We start from the raw sequence: 24,771 nt of genomic DNA, 5'->3' as shown, positions 1-24,771 counted from the left end.
GCTAAGTGGTAATGAACCTGACTAGTATTTATGAAGATGTGGGTTTGATCCCTGGCCTTGCTCAGTGGGTTAAGGATCTGGTAATGCTATGGCTGTGGTGTACGCTGACAGCTGCACCTCTGATTTGACCCCTAGCCTGGGAACTTCATATCCTGCAGCTACGGCCCTAAAAAGGAAAAAAAAAAAAAAAAAAAAAAAATCCATTTGCCTACCTTCCCAAAAAACCCTATTTCTGGAAGGCATAAATTAGGCTGTAATAACTGCAAGGAATAGCACATTTCTGTGGTCAATCTCTCTCTCATTTTACCAAGCAAGCCTGTCTACTGTCCAGAGAACCACTAGGTAGTTCTACTTTCATGTTATTAGGAAATCATCATGACTGGGAGAGAAACATAAAGAAGCAACAGAATTAACAACATAATGTACACACCGAAAGTGGCACAACATTGTAAATTAACTATACTTTAATCAAAGAAAAGAATTTTTTTAAAAAGACATGGTGAAGAACACAATGCCTGGCCTTTAGACCCTCCAAGCCCAACACATCTATATTCCCCACAGAAAACACACCTGGAGCATGTCTAGTAGTCCCTGCCGACAGCCCTCTTCCATGCCATATTCATCCACAAGGATACTACCAAGGTACAGGAAACAGGAATGCTGATGTACATGGTAAACATTCACCATCTGCCAAGGGAAAAACCAGTTAGTTCAATTTTTCAGCCCTCAAAAAGAATCAGCTTAGCTAGCTGTCTAGAGGAAGATATTCTGAGATAGATAGGCAACATTTTTTAAAAACATAGGCTTCAATTCCTCAATAATTTCAAGTACTCTATTTAGAGTTCTTTTAAGCCTTTGACCTATTATCTTTCCAAAACAATGCAGTAAGAATTGTATAATACTTCAAGCTAGAACCATTAAAGTGTTCATATCCAAAGCTTGTATAATATTTGTTAAAACCCTAACATAGAACATCTAAATTTTCTAGCCTACAGGTTGCTCTTATTTGCATTAAAGATTATTCTTTTTTTTTCTTTTTGTCTTTCTAGGGCCACACCCTTGGCACATGGAGGTTCCCAGGCCAGGGGTCGAATCAGAGCTGTAGCCGCCAGCCTAAGCCACAGCCGCAGCCACGTGGGACCCGAGCCGCGTCTGCGACCTACACCACAGCCCACGGCAACACCGGATCCTTAACCCACTGAGCAAGGCCAGGGATTGAACCCGTAACCTCATGGTTCCCAGTGAGATTTGTTAACCACTGAGCCACAATGGGAACTACTAAAGATAATTCTTACTGCTTTTGGCTGAACCTGTGGCATCCAGAAGTCCCAGGGTCAGGGATCGAAACTGCACCATGGCAGTGACCCGAGCCACAACAGTCACAATGTAGATCCTTAACCTCCAGGGCACCAGGGAATTCCAGATAATTCTTTTCTTTAAAGAACCAAAGCAGGGACAAATGATCAAATATCATCTTAGAGGAGACTGTGAAAGCTTTATTAAATTTTGAGTTGTTTCTAAACCCCTCTATTTAATCTTTTGAGTAAAATCAATGTTTCTTTTTTTTAAATTCTTATTATTCAATGAATTTTATTATAAAATCAATGTTTCTTACCAAGATATCTGGATCTCAGCAGAATAAAAATTTTAATACAGTATAAATATTTAAATTAAATGATTTGTTTAGAACTTTTATTCTACTGTTCTCTAAAAAATTAAGAGACCACTGTCCATCCATTTAAAATACCCTCAGAGTCATCCCCATTGTGGCTCAGTGGTAACAAACCCAAACAAGGTAATAAACCCTCAGGAGTAACAAACTCATGAGGACGAGGGTTTGATCCCTGGCCCCGCTCAGTTGGTTAAAGATCTGGCGTTGCAGTGTAGGTTGCAGATGCAGCTTGGATCCAGTGTTGCTGTGGCTATGGCACAGTCCAGCAGCTGCAGCTCCAATTAGACCCCTAGCCTAGGAACTCCCATATGTTGCATGCACAACCCCAAAAAGCAAAAAAACAAAAAACCCATAAAAAACCTATTGCAACACGTGTGTTGATCTTATTATATAAACACAATATATACAGGGGCTAAAAAACAAAACAAAACAAAACAAAACAATATATATGGGAGCTAAAGGGTAGTCTAACTGGCCCATGAGAACATGAAATGGGAGCCAAGAATCTGTTCAGTGTTGTATACTCAAAACTATATGGTGTACTTAATGAATCATTTAAATAAATAAATAAATAATTCTTTAAATTCATTAAATAATTCTGCAGCATGGAGAAGTTCTGGGGCCAGGGATCATAACCTGCACCACAACTGCAATCTGAGCCACAGCAGTGACAATGCTGGATCCTTAACCTGCTGTGCCAGCAAGGGGACTCCAGCAAACTTCTTAAAGGGCCAAAAAGTGTAAGTTTTAGTCTGGCTGGCTTTACAACCTCCTGACTACTTTGCCACTGTAGCACAAAAATGGCCAATAAACAATACTTACAGCATGGAATCTTTTGGTGCTGCCATGACTGTGGCACAGGCCTGTGGCTATGGCTTCAATTTGACCCTTAGCCTGGGAACCTCCATATGCCATGGGTGTGACCCTAAAAAGACAAAAAAAAAAAAAAAAAGAGCAAGGCATCTGAGGTGCAGAACTAGGGGACACTCACTGTCAGGGTCAGTCCACTACGTGCCTTGCCCAGGTTGGTGGGTGGGATCTAGCCTGCAGCTCTGCAGTAGCTTTCCTCGAAGCAGAGTGCAAAATTTGAGAAGGTACTTGCTAAGTGCCCTGAAAATGCAGGATTGGCACGTTGCCTTGCCTCCATCAATTTATTTGCCTAAATCTCACCCTGGCTCTGCTATAAGGTTAACACCAACAAATTACTTCCTGTATTAAGTCAGTAGTCATAGGCATCTCATAGAGCATAGTTCCAGCTGCGAAAATGATCTCAGAGAACCATATACATTGAGTCACACCATCATAATTACATACCAATCTTGGTGACTACAAGAGTCAAATGTATTTCTTGACAAATAAGAGGCTTATACGAACAACAAACTATGGTGAAGAAAAGAAAAATCTCTTTGGGCCAGAAATAGCAAAGTTTGACTTAGCATAGTTTTTAAAAGGAAATTAATATAAAATGCACAAGCACTGATATATAAGAGCTGAGTATTAAAGATATTCTCTTTTCCTAATTTCATATTGAAATGTGTTGCTATTTAGACTATCACTATATAGAACAGATTGCAGGATATCTGCCTTATACAAATAAACCTACCATAGGCACTACCTACCTTTTTTCAAATATTTTTTTACTTTGTATTTAGTAAATACGAATGTTTCATTTCATCAGCAGAGTTTCTGCTCTAAGTACTCTGATTTCAAATTCTGTATGCTTTACATTTTCCTTCTTGGACAGAACTTACCTGTGTGACCAGTGGCTGAAGTAGAGCTGCAGATCCTTTGCCTACACAGCGAACAGCAAAACGGAGGCACCTGCAACAACGCTCTACAATCCGATTATCAGCCCGATGCTTATTTAGAGTTTCAGATAAAACTGGCCATATCTGAGTCAAAAGTGAAAAGAGCATAAGAAAGAAAATAATGAACAACTAAGAGCTGAAAAAGAAAAAAAAGCTCCCAAGTTTACCAAATGATTTGGCTTTTAAACAATCTGGAAAAAGCTTTCTTTATAGGAACACACATGGCCTGATTCTGGTCAGTGGGTGTGTGTATACACGCAGAGGTTCAATACACCATCTATCACTAAAACACAGCCACTTCTTAAGCGAAGCACAGCAAGTCTTTAGAACAGAAGAGGAGCATCTCTAACTTTACCACAAGACAAAGATATACATTTTCTTTATGATTTAGGATGGGGAAGAATCAGAATGAGTTATATAAAAGAGGAAATGTATAATGACAGTTCCAAAAAGTTGGAAGACCTCGAACAAAAGGACCAGAGTTAAGGAAATGGCAATATTTGATACCATTTAACATTTAAGATATTTGATGTTTCCCCTCTGAAGTCTGAAAAGCACTTCTCAAAACATGCCAACCAATCCTCAGCTTTAAAGTTATAAAAGAAGCACATTATCAAAGAGAAACTAAAGCTATAGCAGTTAATGGGCTTTGTCAAAAATATTTTGCCAGTATCAATCAGGCCTCTCAGTAATTCTAAGATTAACACAGTTAATCTCTCCCTACTTCTCTGGACTTTCAGTGCATTTCTGCACCGCCTGTTTTCTTACCAAATCTAAAATCAAAAGTGTTTATCTAGAAGTTCCCAAGTGGCACAGTGGGTTAAAGACCCAGCATTGCCACAGCTGTGGCGCAGGCTGCAACTGCAGGACAGGTTCATTCCCTGGCTGTGAACTTCCACATGCCATGAGGAGAAGCCAAAAAAAAAAAAAAAAAAAAAACAGAAAAAAAAGAAAGAAAGAAAATCAACCTAGATGGTTCTGTTCCTCTTGTCACTGATATTTAAACCACATCAACAAACTGATATTGTTCTCCGATGAACCTAGAGGAGACAGTGTCTTCTCACTTTAGTTACCCACAGCCTTGTAAGGAAAAAAGGAAGAAAGCCTTGTTCCACAGGCATCCATTAACACTTACTTCCTGTATGACTTTTTGGCAAGGATGAGTCTGCCCATTTTCCACAATGGGATTGGTATGTCTGGGGAAAGATAAAAGTCCAAGTTAATGAAAGAGTAATTTTAATTTCATCAAAGACCCAGAGCCCCCGATCCCTGCTAGCTTACTCAGTATCATTCTCACCAATTAAGAAAAAAAGAAAAAAAATAAGGTCAAGGTTTTTTCAAAACTCAATAATCTTTTCTTCCTACTTCATTCAAACAGAAACAGTTTTAAATCATCCTCTCAATTTTTTCCTTTAAGCCACTGCCACTATAACATGTAAATTCAATCCAACTCGGTACATGGGCTGTGGGCAAGGGACACTACAACTATCCTTTTCATTTTTTTCCCTTAATAAAACTGAATATGTGGTTTCTTCCAAATTAATAAAAAATATATTGAGGTTGTGTCAGTGCACTATGAGAAATCTAAGACTGCTTCATTCCCAGCATTAGAAGGCAAAAGCTTTAAGAACTCTAGTCTACCAAAAATCTTCCTCATGGTTCTAGCCTGAAGGCAATGACACACAATACGGGCCCACCCATGATTTGCCAAATCAAACTATCTATCTAGTTCCAGAATCCACAAATTTGAAGGAAGGCAGGGAAGAAAAAAACAAAAATTCTTTTTTTTGGGGGGGGCGTTTTAGGGCTGTACCTACAGCCTATGGAGATTCCCAGGCTAGGGGTCTAATTGAAGCTGTAGCTGCCAGCCAACACCATAGCCACAGCAATGCCAGATCAGAGCTGTGTCTGCGACGTACACCACAGCTCATGGCAACGCCGGATCCTTAACCCACTGAGCAAGGGCAGGGATGGAACCCACAACCTCATGGTTCCTAGTCGGATTCGTTAACCACTGCGCCACGACGGGAATTCCCTCTAATGCTTTTTTAAGTAATAAATCCTCCTGACCTGACAGCAAAGAAAGTTTAATTTCACCTGGTCACTTAAGAGGCTTATTTTTTTTGCATGTATATATTACATAGCAATGATTCTGAAAGTGTGCTCCTTGGAATAATAAGTAACAGCATCTGGGAACTTATTAGAAATGTAAATTCTTGGGTCCTGTCCAAGATCCAATCCATTAGACACTCTGTGGATAGGACCTAGCAATCTGTGCTTTGGTAAGTACTATAGGCAATGCTGATGCAGGTTAAAGTTTGAGAATCACTGATCCAGAGACCAAAAGAAGTAATTATATTTTAAAGGGTCTTTTGACAAAGGTCTACCAAAAATAAATTCTTAGATTTTGCCTTTAAAATTGTAATGAGCCTATATTAATCTAACAGAAGGAGCTTACAGTGGGTACTATGAAGTTGGGGGGAAAAAAAAACACTATCTTACTTTAATACATAATGGTCTCATTTGAGCTTTTAACCCAGGATAGGAATTTGGCATCTCCCTTCTTACCTAAATATTACTGCAAGGCGATCTAAGAACACGGTGGGATCTGAGGATATGCCATTGCTGGGCTCCTGAGACAACAGCTAAAGAGATAAGAGAGATTTTGTTTGTGTCATGTGTGTTGAAATTATACAGTTTTTTTCAGTTTTTTTTACAGTTTTTTTTTTCTTTTTTTAAATTATAGTTGATTTACAATGTTCTGTCAATTTCTGCTGTACAGCAAAGTGACCCAGTTATACAGTAAGAGAGATATTAACATCCAGTCAATTAAACACACCAGCCTACAGCAAACATTGCAACATCACCCTTGTGTCAATCTCTGATTATTTCCTTTTAATGGATTCCTCAAAGTTACTCAAAATGGTAAAAACTTTTAAATTTATATTATCAAATTATTTTTTTCTCCACCTTACTACATCCTGGCCAAGACTGCCTATTACTTTTTACTACATGATGACTGTGGAGTGGAAAACAGTATCATTTAATTTTTCCCCATTTACTTTTATAATAATTAGGATAATATAGACATTGTACATTATAATATAGACTATATGATTATATATTGTATAATATAGATTATATTTACATTATACTTTTATAATATAAAGCTTCAAAATTATATAGTTTTATAATATACTTTTAGAGATAAGACAAGTTGACTCTATTCTTCTTTCCTAAAATTTCTTAGATCCTTCTACCAGCATATCATTAGAGATAAACTTGAGAATCATTTCAGGTTCTCCTAAAAATCCCATTGGTATATTCATTGCTCCTATACCATAAATGTAATTTGAGAAGAGTTGACATCTTTACAACACTCTTCAAGGTAACATACTAGGCTATGGTTTTGGTTGTTAACTTAAATGGTGTTTCCTCATTCTGTCTTTTAAATAGTACCAGTGAAAATCTATTGATCTTGGAATACTTATTCCATATATACAGCTACTTGAATAAACTTATTATTATAACTTCTTAGTTCATTCTCTTGGTTTTTCTAGATAGACTGAAGACTACCTGCAAATAAATAATTTTGTCTTTTCCTTTCTAACATGTAAACATGTTATATTTGCTTCACCCGTTACCTAACTGGACTCACCTTTTTCAATGCCATAACCTGAACAGAACATAGTTCACTAAGACATTCAGTAATCTTATCCAAGGGTAATCTGGCTAGGACAAGCGCTGTTCCTGAAAGACAAAGGAAGATACAAACAAAGAAAATAAAAACTGAATTGAGGAATTTACTGGTCTACATCATACGGCTAACAGAAAAGCCAGACTGGTTCTATTCTTTTAAAAGATCAGCACTATTATTTTTTAAATTTTTTGTTTTGTCATCAATGATTGCTGTATGGTTTTTCTTTACTTGGCTTAGAAGACCATACTGATTTTCACATTGTCATGTCAAAGCTATTTTAATATAGCATAGTACAATGGCTCTCAAACTTCTCAGAGATTCAGTGGGTCAAGGACCGTCTTCATTTTTGATAAGCAACAGAGACAATTCCTAACACCAGAGAAGTGTGAGAAACAGGGACATAATTTTTTTTTTTTTTTTGAAGAATGGAGTAAAATTAAAGATTTAACTCTAGTTCACCACAACAGACTCCATGAACTAGGTAAGGCACACTCTCAGGGCATCCAGTTTCCTTATCTGTAAATTGAGTATTCTGAACAGAAAAATAACAGTTAAGTTTGTCTTTCTTTTAAAAATTAAAGAGTTGCAAAAATCTCTCCTCTCCCTTTTTCTCCCAAATGAAACCTTAAATAGGAATGCCAATAAGTAGGTTTAAAAAAAAAGGGGGATAGTTAGGTTAAAGTGGGGGTAGAAGGCCCAGACCCCCCCCCCTTTCTACTCAGCCTCCCATCTCCTGAAATTTTATTCAACAGAATAAATCCACAATCAATCTACAAACCTTCAAATTTGAATAAAAAACTGAACAATTTTTCTTTACAGTCTATAAACCATGGGTGAGTTAGACTTTCATTTAAAACTAGGGGGATAAAATCTAACAAATAATATTTTTTTCCTGTTAATTCATCCCTACAGAAAAGAATGTTACTAAAGTTTTCTATATGTAGAAGATACCACTGTATAACTGTGATGTCACATTCTATTAGAGGTTAGATGTTACTTTGCCATCAAGGTTAAATTTCACTAAAAAATGACAAGATGACAGTAATACCTACTAGCGATAGTTAAGAATATCTGACACTGGGAGTTCCAGTTGTGGCTCGCAGGTTAAGAAACCAACATAGTGTCCATGAGGATTCGGGTTCAATCCCTGGCCTCACTCAGTGGGTTAAGGATCCAGCATTGCTTCGAAGATGCAGCGTAGACCACAGATGGGGCTCTGATCCAGTGTTGCCGTGGTTGTGACATAGGCCTGCAGCTGCAGCTCCAATTCATCCCCTAGCCTCGGAACTTCCATAGGCTTCAGGTGCAGCCATTTAAAAAAAAAAAAAAGAAAGAAAGAAAGAAAAGAAAATGATTTAATGGCTCGTAATCTATGCTTACAAAGAAAAGGAGCAAAAACCCATGCTTCAAAAAGAAAATCTATCTTGGGAAGTTTCCTGGTGGCCTAATGGTTAAGGATCAGGCATTTTCACCACCATGGCTCCAGCAGCTGTTGTGGCATGAACTTCTGCCTGAGTCAGGCATGGCCAAAAGCAAAAAAGGAAAAATAAAATATGTCTTGAAAATGCATAGTTAGGAGTTTCTGCTGTGGCCCAATGCAATTGGCAGTGTCTTGGGAGCACTGGGACACAGATTCGATCCCTGGCCCAGTGGGTTAAGGATCCAGCATTGCCTGCCGCAGCTGTGGCTTAGGTTGCAACTGTGACTCAGATCTGATCCCTGGCTTGGGAACTCCATATGCCATGGGAGAGCCAAAAAAGAAGAAAACGAAAATGCATAGTTTTATCAGCTGATAGGGAACCTGACTGATCACAGAAGTGAGAAAGAACAGAGTTAGTTCACATGTAATAGTCATTCAATCTGGCCAAGGCTGTGTGCCACTCACGGAGGCTTAAAAGACACTGCACAGTTGTACTACCCAATCTCTTACTTGATATACCCCAATCCCTTCTAAATGACCAGTTGAAAGGATTTTACTATCTCACAGGACACCCTGATTTGTTTTCAGAAAGTATGGGTTAGAAAGTGTTTTCTTTCTAGGAGCCAGCAAACTGTCAACAATCAGATTACTCAGACCACTAAGCAACCAGGACTCTTCACTTCTAGTTATAGGACTAATCCACGCACATTACTTTTAGATTTCCACTTACCTCTTCGGTACAAGAATGCTTATTTGGTCTCCATGTTTATTCTTTCCCCCAACTCAAAAAGGAACTATGTTTGGTTGCAATGTTTCACCCAAAATCTAGGTTTGTGCTATAAACACTGTAAGAACTTTGAAGTTATAGAGCCTTAAAATATTCTAAGAACGCATGCATATGTAATTAACACCATCCCCTCTGAGTGACCTTCCCTATCACTGAGTAAACTGCAATGAAAACACTGGGATATAATTGATATGAGAACTCCCAGAAGTGGTTTAGAGACTGTTCCTCCTTAACATCTTAAGTAAATTACCTTTTAGTAAGCCCACAGCAGCTTCTGGAGACAACATGAAGGAATCAAGGGAACGGGCGATCTCCAGGAGTCCATTAAAGTGCTGAGCCATGTGATCTCGGCAGACAGAGCAAATGTTATGAATGGCTTTGGCTGCAGCAGAAGCCAGAGGCTTTTCACACAGGCCTTTCATCAAATAGCCCAACACAGGGTCTAAGGAGAAAAGCCATACATAAAGATTACATACTTGAAACTCAAGAGAAACATTTAGTTTGTTAGAACAAAGGTTTACATTCCCTTTTTAAGCAGAAGAACCATTAAAAAAAAAAAAAAATGAAATGCGTTTAAACCTCATAGTATAAAAAAATATTAAATGGAGCTGATCTCACTGACAAATAGTGACAAGGAGCGCTGAGCCCCACTGTTTATCTTCCATTTCTTTCCTCATGGAAATCAACTGCTGCTTGTTGGTAGAGCTTCACACACAGAACACTGTCTGAAAATCACTGACTCAGTTTGAAACCAGGTGGACATGATCATCCAAGTATTAAGAACAGGGAAATGTAAAAAAAGAAGGTAAAGCTCAGAGAGTAACATTACACTCAGGGATTAATCACTTTGTATTAAAAAAAAAAAAAAGCCTACATTAATGAGTTATCTAAAGCTAACACTTTCATTCTTGCTTCTTTATAAAAGGTCCTAAAACCACAGATAGATCTTTAGCACTTCTAGAAGAATTAATTGTATTTTATTTTTTAACAAATGTAAGTGTTCCAAGAAAACTGATTATATATAGGTGAGTTTGGACAAAGCAAATACATCCTAGTTATTCTTTACCTTGCATCATAAAAATCAGAATGTTTTTCTACGGAAATCATACATGGTTAAAGAGCACTCGGTACTTTAAAGTAAGCCCATATCAAACCATAAAAGAAATACTCTCTGAAAGCCCTTAGTTATCTCCATATCTAGTTTAATGATGAAAACAATGCATCAATCCAGCATGAACCCCTGCTTAATTTAAATAAAAAAAGCCTGTCGGATTTCCCTAGTGATCCAGTGGGTTAAGGATCTGGTGGTCTCACTGCTGTAGCACAGTTTCAATTCCTGGACCAGGAACTTCTGCATGCCATGGGTATGGCCAAAAAAAAAGCTTGTTTAGCATGGGAATCAGAAGAACAAGAATCTAAAACTTCACCCAAGCAACTCTAATGTTATATGCTTCAATGATTCTCAAACTAAGTATCTGTGGTTTTGACTATTCTAGACTAAGTATGAACATGCAGCAATTTGTCTTCTAACTCAGGCATAAATTTGACTGAGATACTGAAAGGAGGTACTGAAAGATAAGTCTTAACAAATAAATCCACTTTGTTTCTCTGTGGAAAAATCGTTCAGAAGAGAAAGCCAAATGTTGAGGCAGATAATGGAAGTGAAGAAATTTAAGAATTAGAAAATAAGTATTTTGCAAAAAAAATTTTTTTTTAAATTTTTTGCTTTTTAGGGCTGTACTTGCAGCATATGGAAGTTCCCAGGTTAGGGGCTGAATCGGAGCTGTAGCCGCTGGCCTACGCCACAGCAACGCTAGATCCGAGCCATATCTGTGATCTAAACTGCAGCACATGGCGATCCTTAACCGACTGAGCAAAGGATGGAACCTGCATCCTCATGGATACTAGTCGAGTTCATAACTTGCTGAGCCAGAATGGGAACTCCTTGAAAAAATTTTTAAATGGTATGTTGAATGTGCAAGTGGTTCAGCTATGATGTAAGCATATCCATCATGTCTGTATACACAAGAAAATAGAAACACACAGCACTTTTTAAATAAGAGTTTCAGTCAGTAAAAAAAGATCATGTGTAAAAGTTAAAAGGTGGTAATAAAGATAAGCACAGCATAGCAAACAATGATATTCACAAATTTGAAGATTCTTAAAATTTTCAGAATAGTCTTGAATGTTGGGGGTCTTAATATATATATCTGGAAAAATTAAATTATTTAGTCTTTCTGGATTTCAGTTTCCTTATTTACTTCCAATTATTTTATATGATCTCCAGTTATTCTTTCAAGTCAGTAAGGGCAGCTGGAAGTTAAATAACTCAACAATCATTGTTTTAATACGTTTCTATTTAGTTTCAGTAACAATTATCAGTTTTTAAGTGAGGTGTGTATTTAACACTGAAATACCCTCCCCTTTGCTTCAGCCTTTTAGCAGCTTCTAGGGTAGAAATACAGGACAGTCTGATTAGCTCAAGTATATACCAAAGTCTAACAAAGAGAAATATTTATGCTGAAGCAGAGTACTGGCAGCAAACTGCTTCTCTATCTAGAGATCTAATCTTTCAAAAATCCTTTCTCCAGTCCGATCAGATTATAAAATGTTCTAGCAACTAAGCAACAACTCATAATGTTTAGTTTCAGTGTCTAGAAGCATGCTACCTAACAATAAAAGAGAAAGTAGGAAAACGAGGGCAAAAGTAAGAGAGAGGAAGGAGGAGGACATCAGAAAAATCAGAAGCAGCAGCTGCAGAGAGGAGTGTTCACACATACCAAGGAACTGAGGATTTCGATCGACCACTTCACTCATCTCTCCAACCAGTTCAATGCTGGTGTATCGCACAGCTGTGTGTACAGTCTCTGGGAGACGGACAACTCCTTCTAGGACCTCCACGAGTGTTGGATTGTTCTCCCTAAGTTTAGAAGGCAAGTACTCACAGTTACTGACTTCAGAGGTTAGGTTCTGGCCAAATAATAGGCTGCAATGACACAAATCATTGCTCAAGTGTTTCTTTCTAAATAAATAACCATTTGGATAAAAGTGCTTTAACGCTTGGTACAAAAGTTTTTTAAATCCTCAAAAAGGGGGGAAAGACAGAAATGGAAGATATCATTGTTTCAGGTGAGAAGCATACTGCTCCTAATCTTCTGAATATCAGTGAAGTGTCTAAAGACAAATCCTGCTATCACAAATAAGGCTCTTCAAATTGGAGAGGCAGGGATTTACTGTGGATGAATGTCTTCTTTTAATAAATCCATTTTATTTATTCCTGTATCTGCAGCACCTAGAACAGTGCCTGGCACATAGTGGGCACTCAATAAATAAATATTGCTGAATGGCTAATTATCATCAACCACTTGCTACTAGTTGTAATTCTCCAAAAAGATTCTTACAGCTGGACAGTGGAAACTTAAGAACAGGTAAGCAGGGGTAGGCCAGCTCACTAACTAAACAAGAACACAAGCTGCAGGAATAGGCAAACATGCCCTGACTTAGAACATGAGAAAAATTAAAGTTATCCAAATGCTTTCCACAGCTCCATGAATTTACTTTTCCCCTTTCCTTTTGTTTTTTTCCATTCCCCAAGAATACCGGCTGAGGTTCTTTTAAGCAGAGTGGAGGATGCCCCCAAAGTGGTAGAACATAATCCAGAAATGAAAAATGTTTAAAACATAAATAAATCCTGGATTAGCACAAGCGCAATCCTTAGTTTGTTGACAAACTAAGTCGATTAAGTCCTTTATACACTAAAAAAAACTATAATCATGCAGTTGGCTTGAAATGTGGTAAACAAAAAACAAAATAAAATCTTCTCTCATTTATGCCTTATGTTTCTTGAGGGCACTAAGCTTATCATTGAGACTCTACCCATCCTTTCTCATGCCAACATATATTAGTTAAACTATTGGTAATTTTAATAATCTTCAGACTGTTACTGAACATTCCAAAAGACATCGAAATGGGTTTAAGAGCGAAGAATAGGATATGTGATTCAGGACCAAAACTTCTTAATAGAGAAAAACAGACCTACTCTATCTCTTTAAATATTTGCTGGATTTGAAACAATACAAAAGATTTCATTGACTAGACCCTGAAAGTCAGCTAAGAAGCACTGTACATTTTATAAATACATGCCTTAACCATCTCTCCAACCAAGGCCCTGGATAGAGAGCTCAACTGCAGGCATCTGATTACAATACAGGAAAACTTGACAGATATTAGCATCTATTTATAAACTCACAGCACAAAGTAAATTCCATTTTTAGGGATTCATAGAATTTCTACGCTAAGCAATTACAAAGTCAAATTCTAATAATTAAAAATTGCCCATGGCAATAACAAAAATAGTAACTGTCCTTTAGATTTTGCTATTCTTGCAAGTGAAATGGTGCCTATGACTTGCCTCTCTGAAACTCACAAATGATTCTCCAAGATAGAAAAAAAAGAGAAAAACATAATTAAATATTTGTAAGGATAACTTACCCAAGGTCACAAAAACAGAGCACGATTAGGGCCTATTCAATTGCTTTTAAGTAAGTGCCAACAATTTAACAATCTAACAAATGTTCGATTATACCAACTTTCACAAGGGCGCCTCGGTTGGAAAAATAAATCAGCATTCTTTTCCTAGCATCGAGAACAAAATAATTTTAACTCTAGGATATGTGGTTAAAACATGGATATCAGCAATGCATGCTACTCTGGACTAGACTCCAGAAGTAAACTAGACAATATTATAGAAATTCTAAGAGTTTCCAAACATATACCATATGGAAAAAATGGCATAATTTTCCTTCCTCTGATATTAAGAGTTCCCAGCAAAAGACTTATTAGACACTCACGGATCAACACTCTTTGCTATAGCAGCCATGATAAAGAGAACCGCTTCTGTCACCTCCCAGGGTGGGTTGCCTTCTTTCAGAGTAGAATATAACTAGAGAAGAAGAGGTGGATTATGGATCCATTAAAAGGAAAACAGAATAGAATTCCAAAACAAAACAAAACAAAAAATCCTGTTAGTTAAAATAAATCTAGCCCCTTGTTTCTAAATGTAATGATCTCTCAGAGCCAGGGGAGAGTATTTTCATTTTTCAAATCTTCACTAACTCTAAGTAATACTAGTTTAATATCTGAAACAAACCCATTTAGGTCCTCTACAGTATATCAAGATTATCACCTACCTCCACAAAATGAGTATCATGGGAAAAACAAGACATACTACATGAGTGTCTTTTCCTGGTCCTGATACTAACTAATAAACACACTTAAATTTGAGATATAACGTAAAACCTCTGTATACGCACTGGCTTTACATTTCTATTTTTTTAACTACTTGTCTGCATCAACACTAACAGTATAAATTCCTGAAAAGTAGCTGTTTTGAAATACCCATTACAATACCATGTCTGTGAGGGGGAGGAGGAGTGGCAAGCAGAATACTCAGAGATGTCCAGAAATATCCCAGGGGCAACCCTCAGTGGAATGTGACTGGGTGTTAGTCTAAATAAGATTTCTGTAGTCAAATAACACACTGCTAGGTAAGATAAACAATTCTCTTATAATGGGACTTCACAGAGCTTTTAATAATACTATTTCTTTTTTCAATTTTAATTGACATAACTACTTTTTCTAGTAAAGAACATCTCATGAGATTGGTGTCTTATCTTGGACAAGACAGATAATTTATGTATATTTGTGGGCTGACGTCTGGAGAAGAACAACCAACTTGTTTAAAGCCACTGAGCCAGTGAGACAAGACTTGAAATCTGATCACAGGTCATCTGCCTGTGATCTGGGGATCTCACCAAATCTGCTTTCTAAGAATCCCCAATTCTCTGTAGTTAGGTCAACAAACATACTCTGCTTAATATAAAGAAAAAGTTATAATCCTAGTAACACTTTCTAGATCAGACGATGTCCCCAAATACACAAAATATCTGGGTTACCACCCCCCCAAATTAGGTTAGTTCAGTATTGCTGACAAAGCATCAAAACTAGTATTTCAGGGTTCAGAGCATGATCCAGCAATATGAAAACCACCCAAAATTAAGCTCATGTTAAGTGATGTGGAATGGTGATGACTGCAGTCTTCGGAGGTAAAACGTTACTGTCAGGAAAATCACAGCACCATGACTCTTCTACTCTAGCATAGTCACCTCTGAGATGAAACGGCAAAGCAATCTAACCGTTCAGTATGAGCAAAGGAAATAAATGCCAAATAACTAAGAGTTGCCAGGAGTTGATACATTAAAGCAGAGAAACTTGCCTATTTTTCCTGGCTAGGTCCAAATTCCCTATAAGTATCTTGGGGGCTTTTAGGTTTATCTGTGATCTTCCATTCCAACTGAACAAGTAGAACAGCTCTCACTAGCAAGAGTAATAGAGTAAACCATAACTGAACCATTCACTGCAATTGGCTTGCAAAATACTAAGTAAATACAGCTACTATATGCCAGGCAGTGTGCTAGGCACTTGCATATCTACTATCCCATTTCGCCATTGAGATTGAAGAAAAAGATGGAACACTTAGAGAAGACACAGAAGTGAACAAAATTAAAATGATCAGTAAAACTGGAAAGAATCTCCAAACGGGCTCACCTGAGCAAAACACTCCATAGACCCAATCAAGAAAATCAAGTCTTTCACCAGGTCTGACACTCTCATCCGAAACTCCCCAAAGTCATCAGTCTCCTCAGGAACCCCCTCCTAAAAATTCAAATCAGGTTAACATTTGTTTTAAACTCACTACAGCTTCCACTGACTTCTATATAATCAAGAATAAAAAAGCCATTAAGCAGTCCAGTCCCAATGAACAAAAGATAAATAGTCTAAATTACAATACAACCTATTCTCTACCTTTCCTATGAGAAACTCTTCTTTTTTTTAAGCATGTCCAAGCTACATCTTGCCCTGTTGTTGGAAAAATTTGGAGTGATAAGGATGGGAAGTGACCTAGAAAAAGTGATAATTTAAGAGTTTATAAGGCTACCTAGATAAGGTCTAGCTTTTTATTACTGAGTTAGCCTCTAAAGTTTTATGGTTCCAGAGCTACCAAAATCAACCTTTATCACAGTAACTAGACACAGAATAGAATTTAAGACTTTAAAAATAATTTTATATAGGTGAATAGATACGTAAGACAGGAATAATATTAATGGTAGAATTTAGGTAGTACGTATATAGATATTCACTATAAAATTAATGCACCTTTGTTGTATATTTGAAATTTTCATGAAAAAACACAGAGATCGGAGTTCCTATTGTGGCTCAGCAGTTAACAAACCCAACTAGGATCCACGAGGACTTGGGTTCGATCCCTGGCCTCTCTCAGTGGGTTAAGGATCTGACGTTGCCATGAGCTGTGGTATAGGTTGCAGATGCAGCTGGGATCATGTGTTGCTGTGGCTCTGGCATAGGCCAGTGGCTACAGTTCCCTAGTCTGGGAACCTCCATATGCCTCAGGTACAGCCCTAAAGAGACAAAAAGACAAAAAGACACACACACACACAAAAAGAGAGATCTTTTATATTTTATGCTTCTTAAGTTTTTCTTATTCCAACACACTCCTGTGAGTAAACTGAGGCTTATGAACTGTGAGGTGGTTAAGGGCATGTATAAGAATCTTGGATCACAAGTATGGGGAAAGCCCTTACAGTTCTCATACAGTTCAACCGCTTTGCTTTAAGATGAAAAAACTAAGGTCAAGGAAGGAAACAATGGCTGTTTCAGACAAGATAATGAGTTACAAAGCACTATCAGTAACAAGTGGAAGGAATTACCTGCAAGGGAAATAGTGCCACAAACCTACCTAGCAAAGGGAAGAACAGGATCAAGCAAGCTCAGCCATTTAAACCAGAGAGGCCCTGCTTATTTACATATCAGGGTTTCAAGTTAAGATGTATTTCAAGATAAGACTCCTCAGTTTGTTTTAAAAAAGTACTGATGGAGTTCCCGTCGTGGCGCAGTGGTTAACGAACCCGACTAGGAACCATGAGGTTGCGGGTTCGATCCCTGCCCTTGCTCAGTGGGTTAACGATCCGGCGTTGCCGTGAGCTGTGGTATAGGTTGCAGACGCGGCTCGGATTCAGCGTTGCTGTGGCTCTGGTGTAGGCTGGTGGCTATAGCTCCGATTCGACCCCTAGTCTGGGAACCTCCATATGCCGCGGGAGCGGCCCAAGAAATAGCAAAAAAAGACAAAAAAAATAAATAAATAAAACATAAAATAAAAAAGTACTGAAAACCACTAAACCAAATCATCATGAAGGTTCTGTGGAAATACAAAATACTATAATGCAAATGACAGTGTTAACATTAAAATGAACAGAATACAGTTTTCATGTCAGATTTAATTGTATGCAATAAGGAAAAAAAACCCACTAGGTTGAAGTACAGGGATATTCAACCAACCAACCAAAAGGATAAAATAAATGCTTTAAAATGTGAAGAGACTAAGCAAAGAATGAGGTTGAAGAGTCTTCCAATGGACTATTTTATATGATCTCTAGTATATTTTCTTTTAAGCAAATATTTATTTTCTTTTAAAATTATAAAGTTAATATAAATAATATAAAGAAAAATGGGCACATATGTGGAGGGGGAATCATATATTATTCTCTACATCCTCACACAAATATTCCACTTTTATGTTAGTTTTAATTCAACCACATATTTTATGCTATTAAAAATATAAAGTTTCACATTCTTTTTTCATCTAGCATACCAACCACTGCTATTTCAAATCATTATTTTTAACTGCTGCATTAGGGTCCATCAAGTTGCTACATCATGATTTATGTAACTCTTCTAACACTCTTGCACATGGGTTTACCATTTTTACTTTTATAGACAATGCTTTGTACATTAAAAAGCAATTTTTTCCTCCTGCAAAACTATTTAAGGTGAATTCCCAGAAGAATTACTGGCTCAGCAGGATTAATTTTTTTCTACACAAGCCTAGCACTTTTCATTATACTGGTGTTGACTTCTTCAGTGTAAGCTATAGAGTGACAGAAAACCTGTAGATTCCATTAGCTTTATTCTCTATCTTTTCAGTTCCTTTTCAAGTTTACACCAAAAAGAGGAGGAAATCAAGATTTAAGCAGAGAAGAAAACTTACATGATCTGGTTCCAGCTGGCAGTGGCGAGCCAAGGCATGAAGCAGTCTTTGAATGTAAGCTTTGAAGATGCCATGAATAACTTCGTCATTAGTTTTGTACAAATGCTCCCCTAGTCGGTACCAAAAGTTAAAGGAAATTTCTACTACCTATTAAATTAAAAGAAAGAGAAAAGATGGTTTATTTGAATTAGAAAAGAAGATAGTTTTATTATTATAATGGCCATATAGGAAAGAAACGATTTTAAATACTATGAATGGAACCAGTTAAGAAGCCACCTATCTAGCAGATTTATTATTATCCTCCCAAATTATCTTCCCATGTTAGGTCTAAAACTCCACTTAAGAAGATTGGCCCTACATTCTCCATTTAGCACTAAAAGAACTTCTCCAGCAGTATATTAGATTTTAAATTTAGAGAAACAGATACAGAAATGGAAGTTTCTTTAAAAGTATGTTTTCCTAGGAGTTCTCCAGTGACTCAGTGGGTTAAAGATCCGGCATGGTCACCACGGTGGCTCAGGCTATAGCTTGGACTTGGGTTCAGTCCCTGCCTGGCCCAGGAACTTCTGCATGCCACAGGCATGACCAAAAAAAGTATTCTTTCTTAAATTCTGAAATCATTTTATTTTCTTTTGGGGAGTAAAATACGTCTTAACAAATAAACCATCTATAAATACCTGAACATACCACAACTTATCTGACATATGGCACTGTTTAAAGGAATGATATTAGATAGTACTGCACTTATACCCAAAAATGTTTTGAGTTTCAATGAAATCAAGACAGACCCATGAGATTTCATCAAAAAGACACACATCTTTTATGTGATCAGAGAAAATGACTGAGAAACACAGGAGTACTGTGGCCTTCCCTGAGAGGGGCCCTACCACCCTTTTCCCATAAAGGATCCAAAAGGGAAATATTTAAATAGACCTAACCCAGCCTGGGAGTTCTTTCTCACTTCTTACACTATTAAGAGGAAATAAATCTTCTTTAATAAGTGGAGAGTTGTGTTTTGTTTTTTTAAACTGAAGTACAGCTGATTTACAAGGTTGTGTTAGTTTCTGGTGTACAGCAAAGTAATTCAGTTATATACATACACATGTATTTTTAGATTCTTTTTCCTTACAGGTTATTATGAAATACTTAGTTCCCTGTGCTATACAGTAGGCTTTGTTGTTATCTATTTTACACATGGCAGTGGGTATATATTAATCTTACCAAGCTCTTAATTTATCCCTCCCTCTCCCTCTTTCCCCTTTGGTAACCAAATTTGTCTCCTGTGCCTGTAGAAACAAAGGCAGAAGTTCCTTTGTATATTTTGTAAATAAGTTCATGTGCATATTTTTTTGTTTTTAAATTATTTATTTTAATTTTTGGTGGCACCTTTGGCATGCAGAAGTTTCCAGGCTAGGGATCTAACCATGCCATAGCTGAGACCCAAGCCATGGCAGTGACAACACCGGATCCTTAACAAACTGTGGCACCAGGGAACTCCACTTGTATCTTTTTTTTAGATTCCACATATAAGTGATATACGGTATTTGTCTTTCCCTGTCTGGCTTATGCTACACTTAGTATGATAATCACTAGGTCTACCCATGTTGCTGCAAATGGCCTTACTTCATTCTTTTCTATGGCTGAGCAATATTTCATTGCATATATACACATTATCCTCTTTATTCATTCATCTGTCAATGGACATTCAGATTGCTACCATATCTTGGCTACTGTAAATATAGTGCCACAGTGAACATTAGGGTGCATATATCTTTTCAAATCATAGTTTTCTCTGGATATATGCCCAGGTTTGGGATCCTTGGATCAGATGGTAACCCTATTTTTAGGTGCCTTTTTTTGGGTCTTCTTAGGGCTGCACCTGTGGCATGTGGAGGTTCCCAAGCTAGGGGTCAAATTGGAGATGTAACCACTGGACTACACCACAGCCACAGCAATAGCAGATCCAAGCCTCGGCTGCGACCTACACCACAGCTCATGGGATCGTCGGATCCTTAACCCACTGAGTGAGGAAATCAAACCTGTATTCCCATGGATGCCAGTCAGATTTGCTTCCGCTGAGCTACAATGGGAACTCCTATTTTCAGTTTTTTAAGGAACCCCATAGTATTTTCCATGGTGGCTGTAACCAATTTACATTCCCACCAATAGTGTAGGAAGGTTCCTTTTTCTTCACATCCTCTCCAGCATTTATTATTTGTAGACTTTTTGATGACTGTCATTCTGACTGGAGTGAGGTGATATCTCATCATAATTCTGATTTGCATTTCTCTAATAATTAAGGATGTGGAACATCTTTTCATGTGCTACTGGCCACCAATGGAATTTTTTTAATCTAGCAAACTTAAAAGAGGCAGCGTGGCTTAGAGATTTTGGAATGAAGAATTTTTAAGTCCTTTCAATCTCATTCCCATCCCCATCCATAATGTGGAGAAAATTTTTGGATGTTAATACTTGTGAAAGTATAGTAAATATTTTTTTTTAAACTACAAAGCTCTAAAAAATAACTGAAGCTAGAGAGGGGGCTCAGTAGAGAAGTAATAGGCTTTCTTTCTAACAGGTTCCTTCAGGTTCCTGTAACAGGCAGTTCAGCTAAGCAGGTGAGAAAACAAAAATAATTCAATGTAGAAGCCCACATATAAATTTTTTAAAAAAAATCCAATTCAGAGGAAATTACTATATCACATTATTAGAAATACAACTATGATTTCTCAAAAAAAACCTGGACAGGAGTCAATGGAATGTAGATAATATGCAACATATAACTTGGAAAACAATGGCTTTAGCACAGTACAAACACTACCTCATATTGAGGATGTCCTGCACAGATAAGAAGCAATTCCAGAGTTCGTAGGTCCCCAAGGCCTTGGCCTGGAGTACAAACAATTTTTTCAAGAAAAGTTTCACATAGTTCAGTGAAAATACGGCAGTAATTCAGAACTCTGTAAATGAAATAGGAATGAGAACACTGAGTCAGAAATCTGGATGTTATGTGTACATAATCACAGAAACACTTAACAAGTAAGATGATCCTTAGCTTAAAGGACATGTAGCGATTACCTGCTATGCTATATTACAATTTCCATAAAAAACACTTTCCTTAAATCAAATACATTTATACATATAAACACGTCATAAATCACTTCAAATTCTCAATTACTGAAACATCTGAATAAAATTCCCATCAAATCACACTTGATACTTCAAAGCTCATACTCTAATTCTTTGTTAAGGGGAAAAAATTACTACTCTTCATGATCACAATGTCTCCCTTTGCATTTAATTTGCCACTCCTAGTTCAGAAGAGAATAGACGAGCATCTTGAGGATGCAGTGTATATATTTAGAGAGTCACAAAGGATCACAAAGGATAGATGAATAATAATAGGGGACACAGGAGTTCCCTTCTGGTGCAGCAGGTACTGCTGTGGCATGGGTTTGATCCCTGACCTGGGAACTTCCACAAGACTTAATACCAGACCCTACATGAACCCAGAACTACTGCCTTTAATAATTACTCACTTGTCTAAATCTTCACGTGCCACAGCCATATGATAGGCAGTCTCTAATGTCAGGACTCCTTGAAAAAGTTGCATGGCTAATGGCAAGTTGGTTTCCACATTCTCAATGGCATAGAGAGCTGAGCACACACAGTCTGAAGCAGCTTCATGTAGGTTGGATGAGGTCTTATCCTGTTGCTAGGAGATAGCAGGAATAAGGACGTAAGAAGTACAATCATTAAGCTGTAATCCAAGTAATAGGAAAGCAATTATAGCCTATTTCTGAACACGTAGTTTAAATGCATAACTAATGGTCATGACCTTTAATGAGATAACATTCATCCATCTTCCTTTTTAAGACTGTTTCTCTATATGCCAAGCACATCAGATTTTCAAACCTCAATCACAGTCACATCACATCTAAAATCCATGTTTTGGAGTTCCCGTCGTGGCGCAGTGGTTAACGAATCTGACTAGGAACCATGAGGTTGCAGGTTTGGTCCCTGCCCTTGCTCAGTGGGTTAAGGATCCGGCGCTGCTGTGAGCTGTGGTGTAGGTCGCAGACGTGGCTCGGATCCCAAGTTGCTGTGGCTCTGGTGTAGGCCGGCAGCTACAGCTCCAATTCAACCCCTAGCCTGGGAACCTCCATATGCCGTGGGAGCGGCCCTAGAAAAGGCAAAAAGACCAAAAAAAAAAAAAAAAAAAAAAAAATCCATGTTTTCTTCCATACCTGTCCCTACAAAGAGAATGCCATGTGTTCCCTGCACTGTTTTAGTCTATGGAAACCGTTTCCATCTTTTCGCTGATATTCAAGTACTATCTAAATAAAATAAAATGGTCCAACAAGCATCAAGGACTCATTCCTAATACATCATCACATTTCAGAATAACAAGATTAAACTTGTTTAAGAACTTCTGGGCAGGAAAGAAGGTAAATTAGAAAGGAGCAAAAACCAGTTTTCCATCTTTTCATTAGCAATGACACCTGCTAGCATTAAGAAGCAAGGCCTTGGAAATTCTGAAGAAAAAGAATATTGAACCTACAATTCTATAACTAGGTAAACCATCAATCAAGAAGGAAATAAAAATATTTCTCAAGAATATATGCAAGGAGTTCCCATTGTGGCTCAGTGGAAATGAATCTGACTAATATCCATGAGGACACAGATCATCCCTGGCCTCGCTCAGTGGGTTAAGGATCCAGCACTGCTGTGAGCTGTTGTGTAGGTTGCAGACACAGCACAGATCATATGGTTGTGACATAGGCCAGCAGCTACAGCTCCAATTCAACCCCTAACCTAGGAACCTCCATATGCTGTGGGTGAGGCTCTAAAAAGACCAAAAAAAAAAAAAAAAAAAAAAAAAAAAGTATACAAAAGCTCAGTATTTATTTCCTACATATCCTTATGAGGAAGGTATTTGAGGTGGTTCAAAAAAACAGTTAATCCACGTGGTGCAGTGGGTTAAGAATCCAACTGCAACGGTTTGGGTTGCTGTGGTGGCAAAGGTTCAATCCTTGACCTTGAGCAGTGAATTAAAAGGTCTGGCATTGCCACAGCTGCAGCACAGATTGCAGCTTAGGTTCCCTGGCCCGGGAACATCCATATGCAATATGTGCAGCCATAAAGCAAAACAAAACAGAACAAGTTAATCCAATCCAGAAGCAGAGTAAAGAGAAGTCAGGATGACAACGGGCACGGATCAAAAGAGCAACCAATACAAATTAGAGTAGATTAGAAGGTTCAAGGAAAGAAGCCTTTTGGGTTTCCATTTAGGAGAATACAGTTGAGAGACTGTATAAATTTAGTAAAGATATATCAATCTTTTGTGAACAATAAACCAAGGACATTTAGAATCTCCAGGGGGAAAAGGCTATAAGAGCAGGGTTGGGAGAACACAAAGACACAAAAAACTCTTCAGGTTATTCTTAGATTGAGTGGTGGTTCAGTAGTTAAGGAGCCAGTGTTGACACTGCTGTGGTTCGGGTCTGGCCCGGGAAGTTCTACATGTGGCCAACAAGCAGAACAACCCACTGAGCAAGGCCAGGAATCTAATCCGTATCCTCATGGAGACTATGTCAGGCTCTTAACCCAATGAGCCATTATGAAAACTCCTCAAATTATTCTTTTGCATATATCAGGTACTATTTAAAAAATATTTTTAGGAGTTCCCTTCGTGGCACAGTAGAAACGAATCCAACTAGGAACCATGAGGTTGTGGTTTTGATCCCTGGCCCCACTAAGTGGGTTAAAGGATCCAGCATTGCCATGAGCTGTGGTGTAGGTCACAGGTATAGCTTGGATCTGGTGTTGCTGTGGCTGTGGTATAGGCCAGGAGCTATAGCTCCAATTGGACCCCTAGCCTGGGGTCCATATGCCTCCATATGCCTCAGGTGTGGCCCTAAAAAGCAAAAAATAAAAACAAAAAGCAAAAATTAAAAAAAGGAAAAAAAAGCTATATAATAAGGTGATGGTCCAAGCATAAAGCAAATTAAAATATGGCATGATTTTGAACCACCGAATGAATGTCAAGTAAGAATATATGTGACCCAGACTCACTCTTACGTGGCAGAGGACTGGTCCTGACACTGGATTAATAGAGAAGATAATATAATCCTGGTACACTATCAATCAACTACACTTTAATAATAATTTTGAAAAAGTTTAAAAAAAAAAAAACTATATATAGGGAGGTCCTGTTGTGGCTCAGTGGGTTAAGAATCAGACGTTGTCTCTGTGAGGAT

The 24,771-nt window shown here is 37.8% G+C and overlaps 1 protein-coding gene across 3 annotated transcripts in view; it reads right to left on the bottom strand.

The window, feature by feature from the left end:
• TNPO3 (transportin 3) overlaps window positions 1-24,771 on the bottom strand; it is a 100,492-nt gene that overhangs the window by 22,764 nt on the left and 52,957 nt on the right. For all 3 annotated transcript variants that reach the window (XR_014833962.1, XR_014833961.1, XM_013990808.3), the window contains 12 exons: window positions 22,051-22,226; window positions 21,333-21,471; window positions 18,512-18,658; window positions 15,994-16,101; window positions 14,238-14,329; window positions 12,168-12,307; window positions 9,638-9,829; window positions 7,139-7,230; window positions 6,049-6,125; window positions 4,616-4,676; window positions 3,424-3,564; window positions 571-687 (listed from right to left, as the gene is read on the bottom strand). Coding sequence is in view for 1 of the 3 variants with exons in the window: in XM_013990808.3 (XP_013846262.1) it covers window positions 571-687; window positions 3,424-3,564; window positions 4,616-4,676; window positions 6,049-6,125; window positions 7,139-7,230; window positions 9,638-9,829; window positions 12,168-12,307; window positions 14,238-14,329; window positions 15,994-16,101; window positions 18,512-18,658; window positions 21,333-21,471; window positions 22,051-22,226 (1,482 nt within the window). In the remaining 2 variants the exon portion in view is untranslated. The remainder of the gene's footprint in view (window positions 1-570; window positions 688-3,423; window positions 3,565-4,615; window positions 4,677-6,048; window positions 6,126-7,138; window positions 7,231-9,637; window positions 9,830-12,167; window positions 12,308-14,237; window positions 14,330-15,993; window positions 16,102-18,511; window positions 18,659-21,332; window positions 21,472-22,050; window positions 22,227-24,771) is intronic.

Source organism: Sus scrofa, chromosome 18 (genome assembly GCF_054392235.1).
Source record: "Sus scrofa isolate SSC_HxYL_T2T_F1_AM1 chromosome 18, Sscrofa_HxYL_maternal_Yorkshire_Landrace_v2.0, whole genome shotgun sequence".
Lineage (NCBI taxonomy): Eukaryota > Metazoa > Chordata > Mammalia > Artiodactyla > Suidae > Sus > Sus scrofa.
The sequence above is the reverse complement of the archived record's forward strand: the minus strand, read 5'-3'. Positions and strand labels throughout refer to the sequence as shown.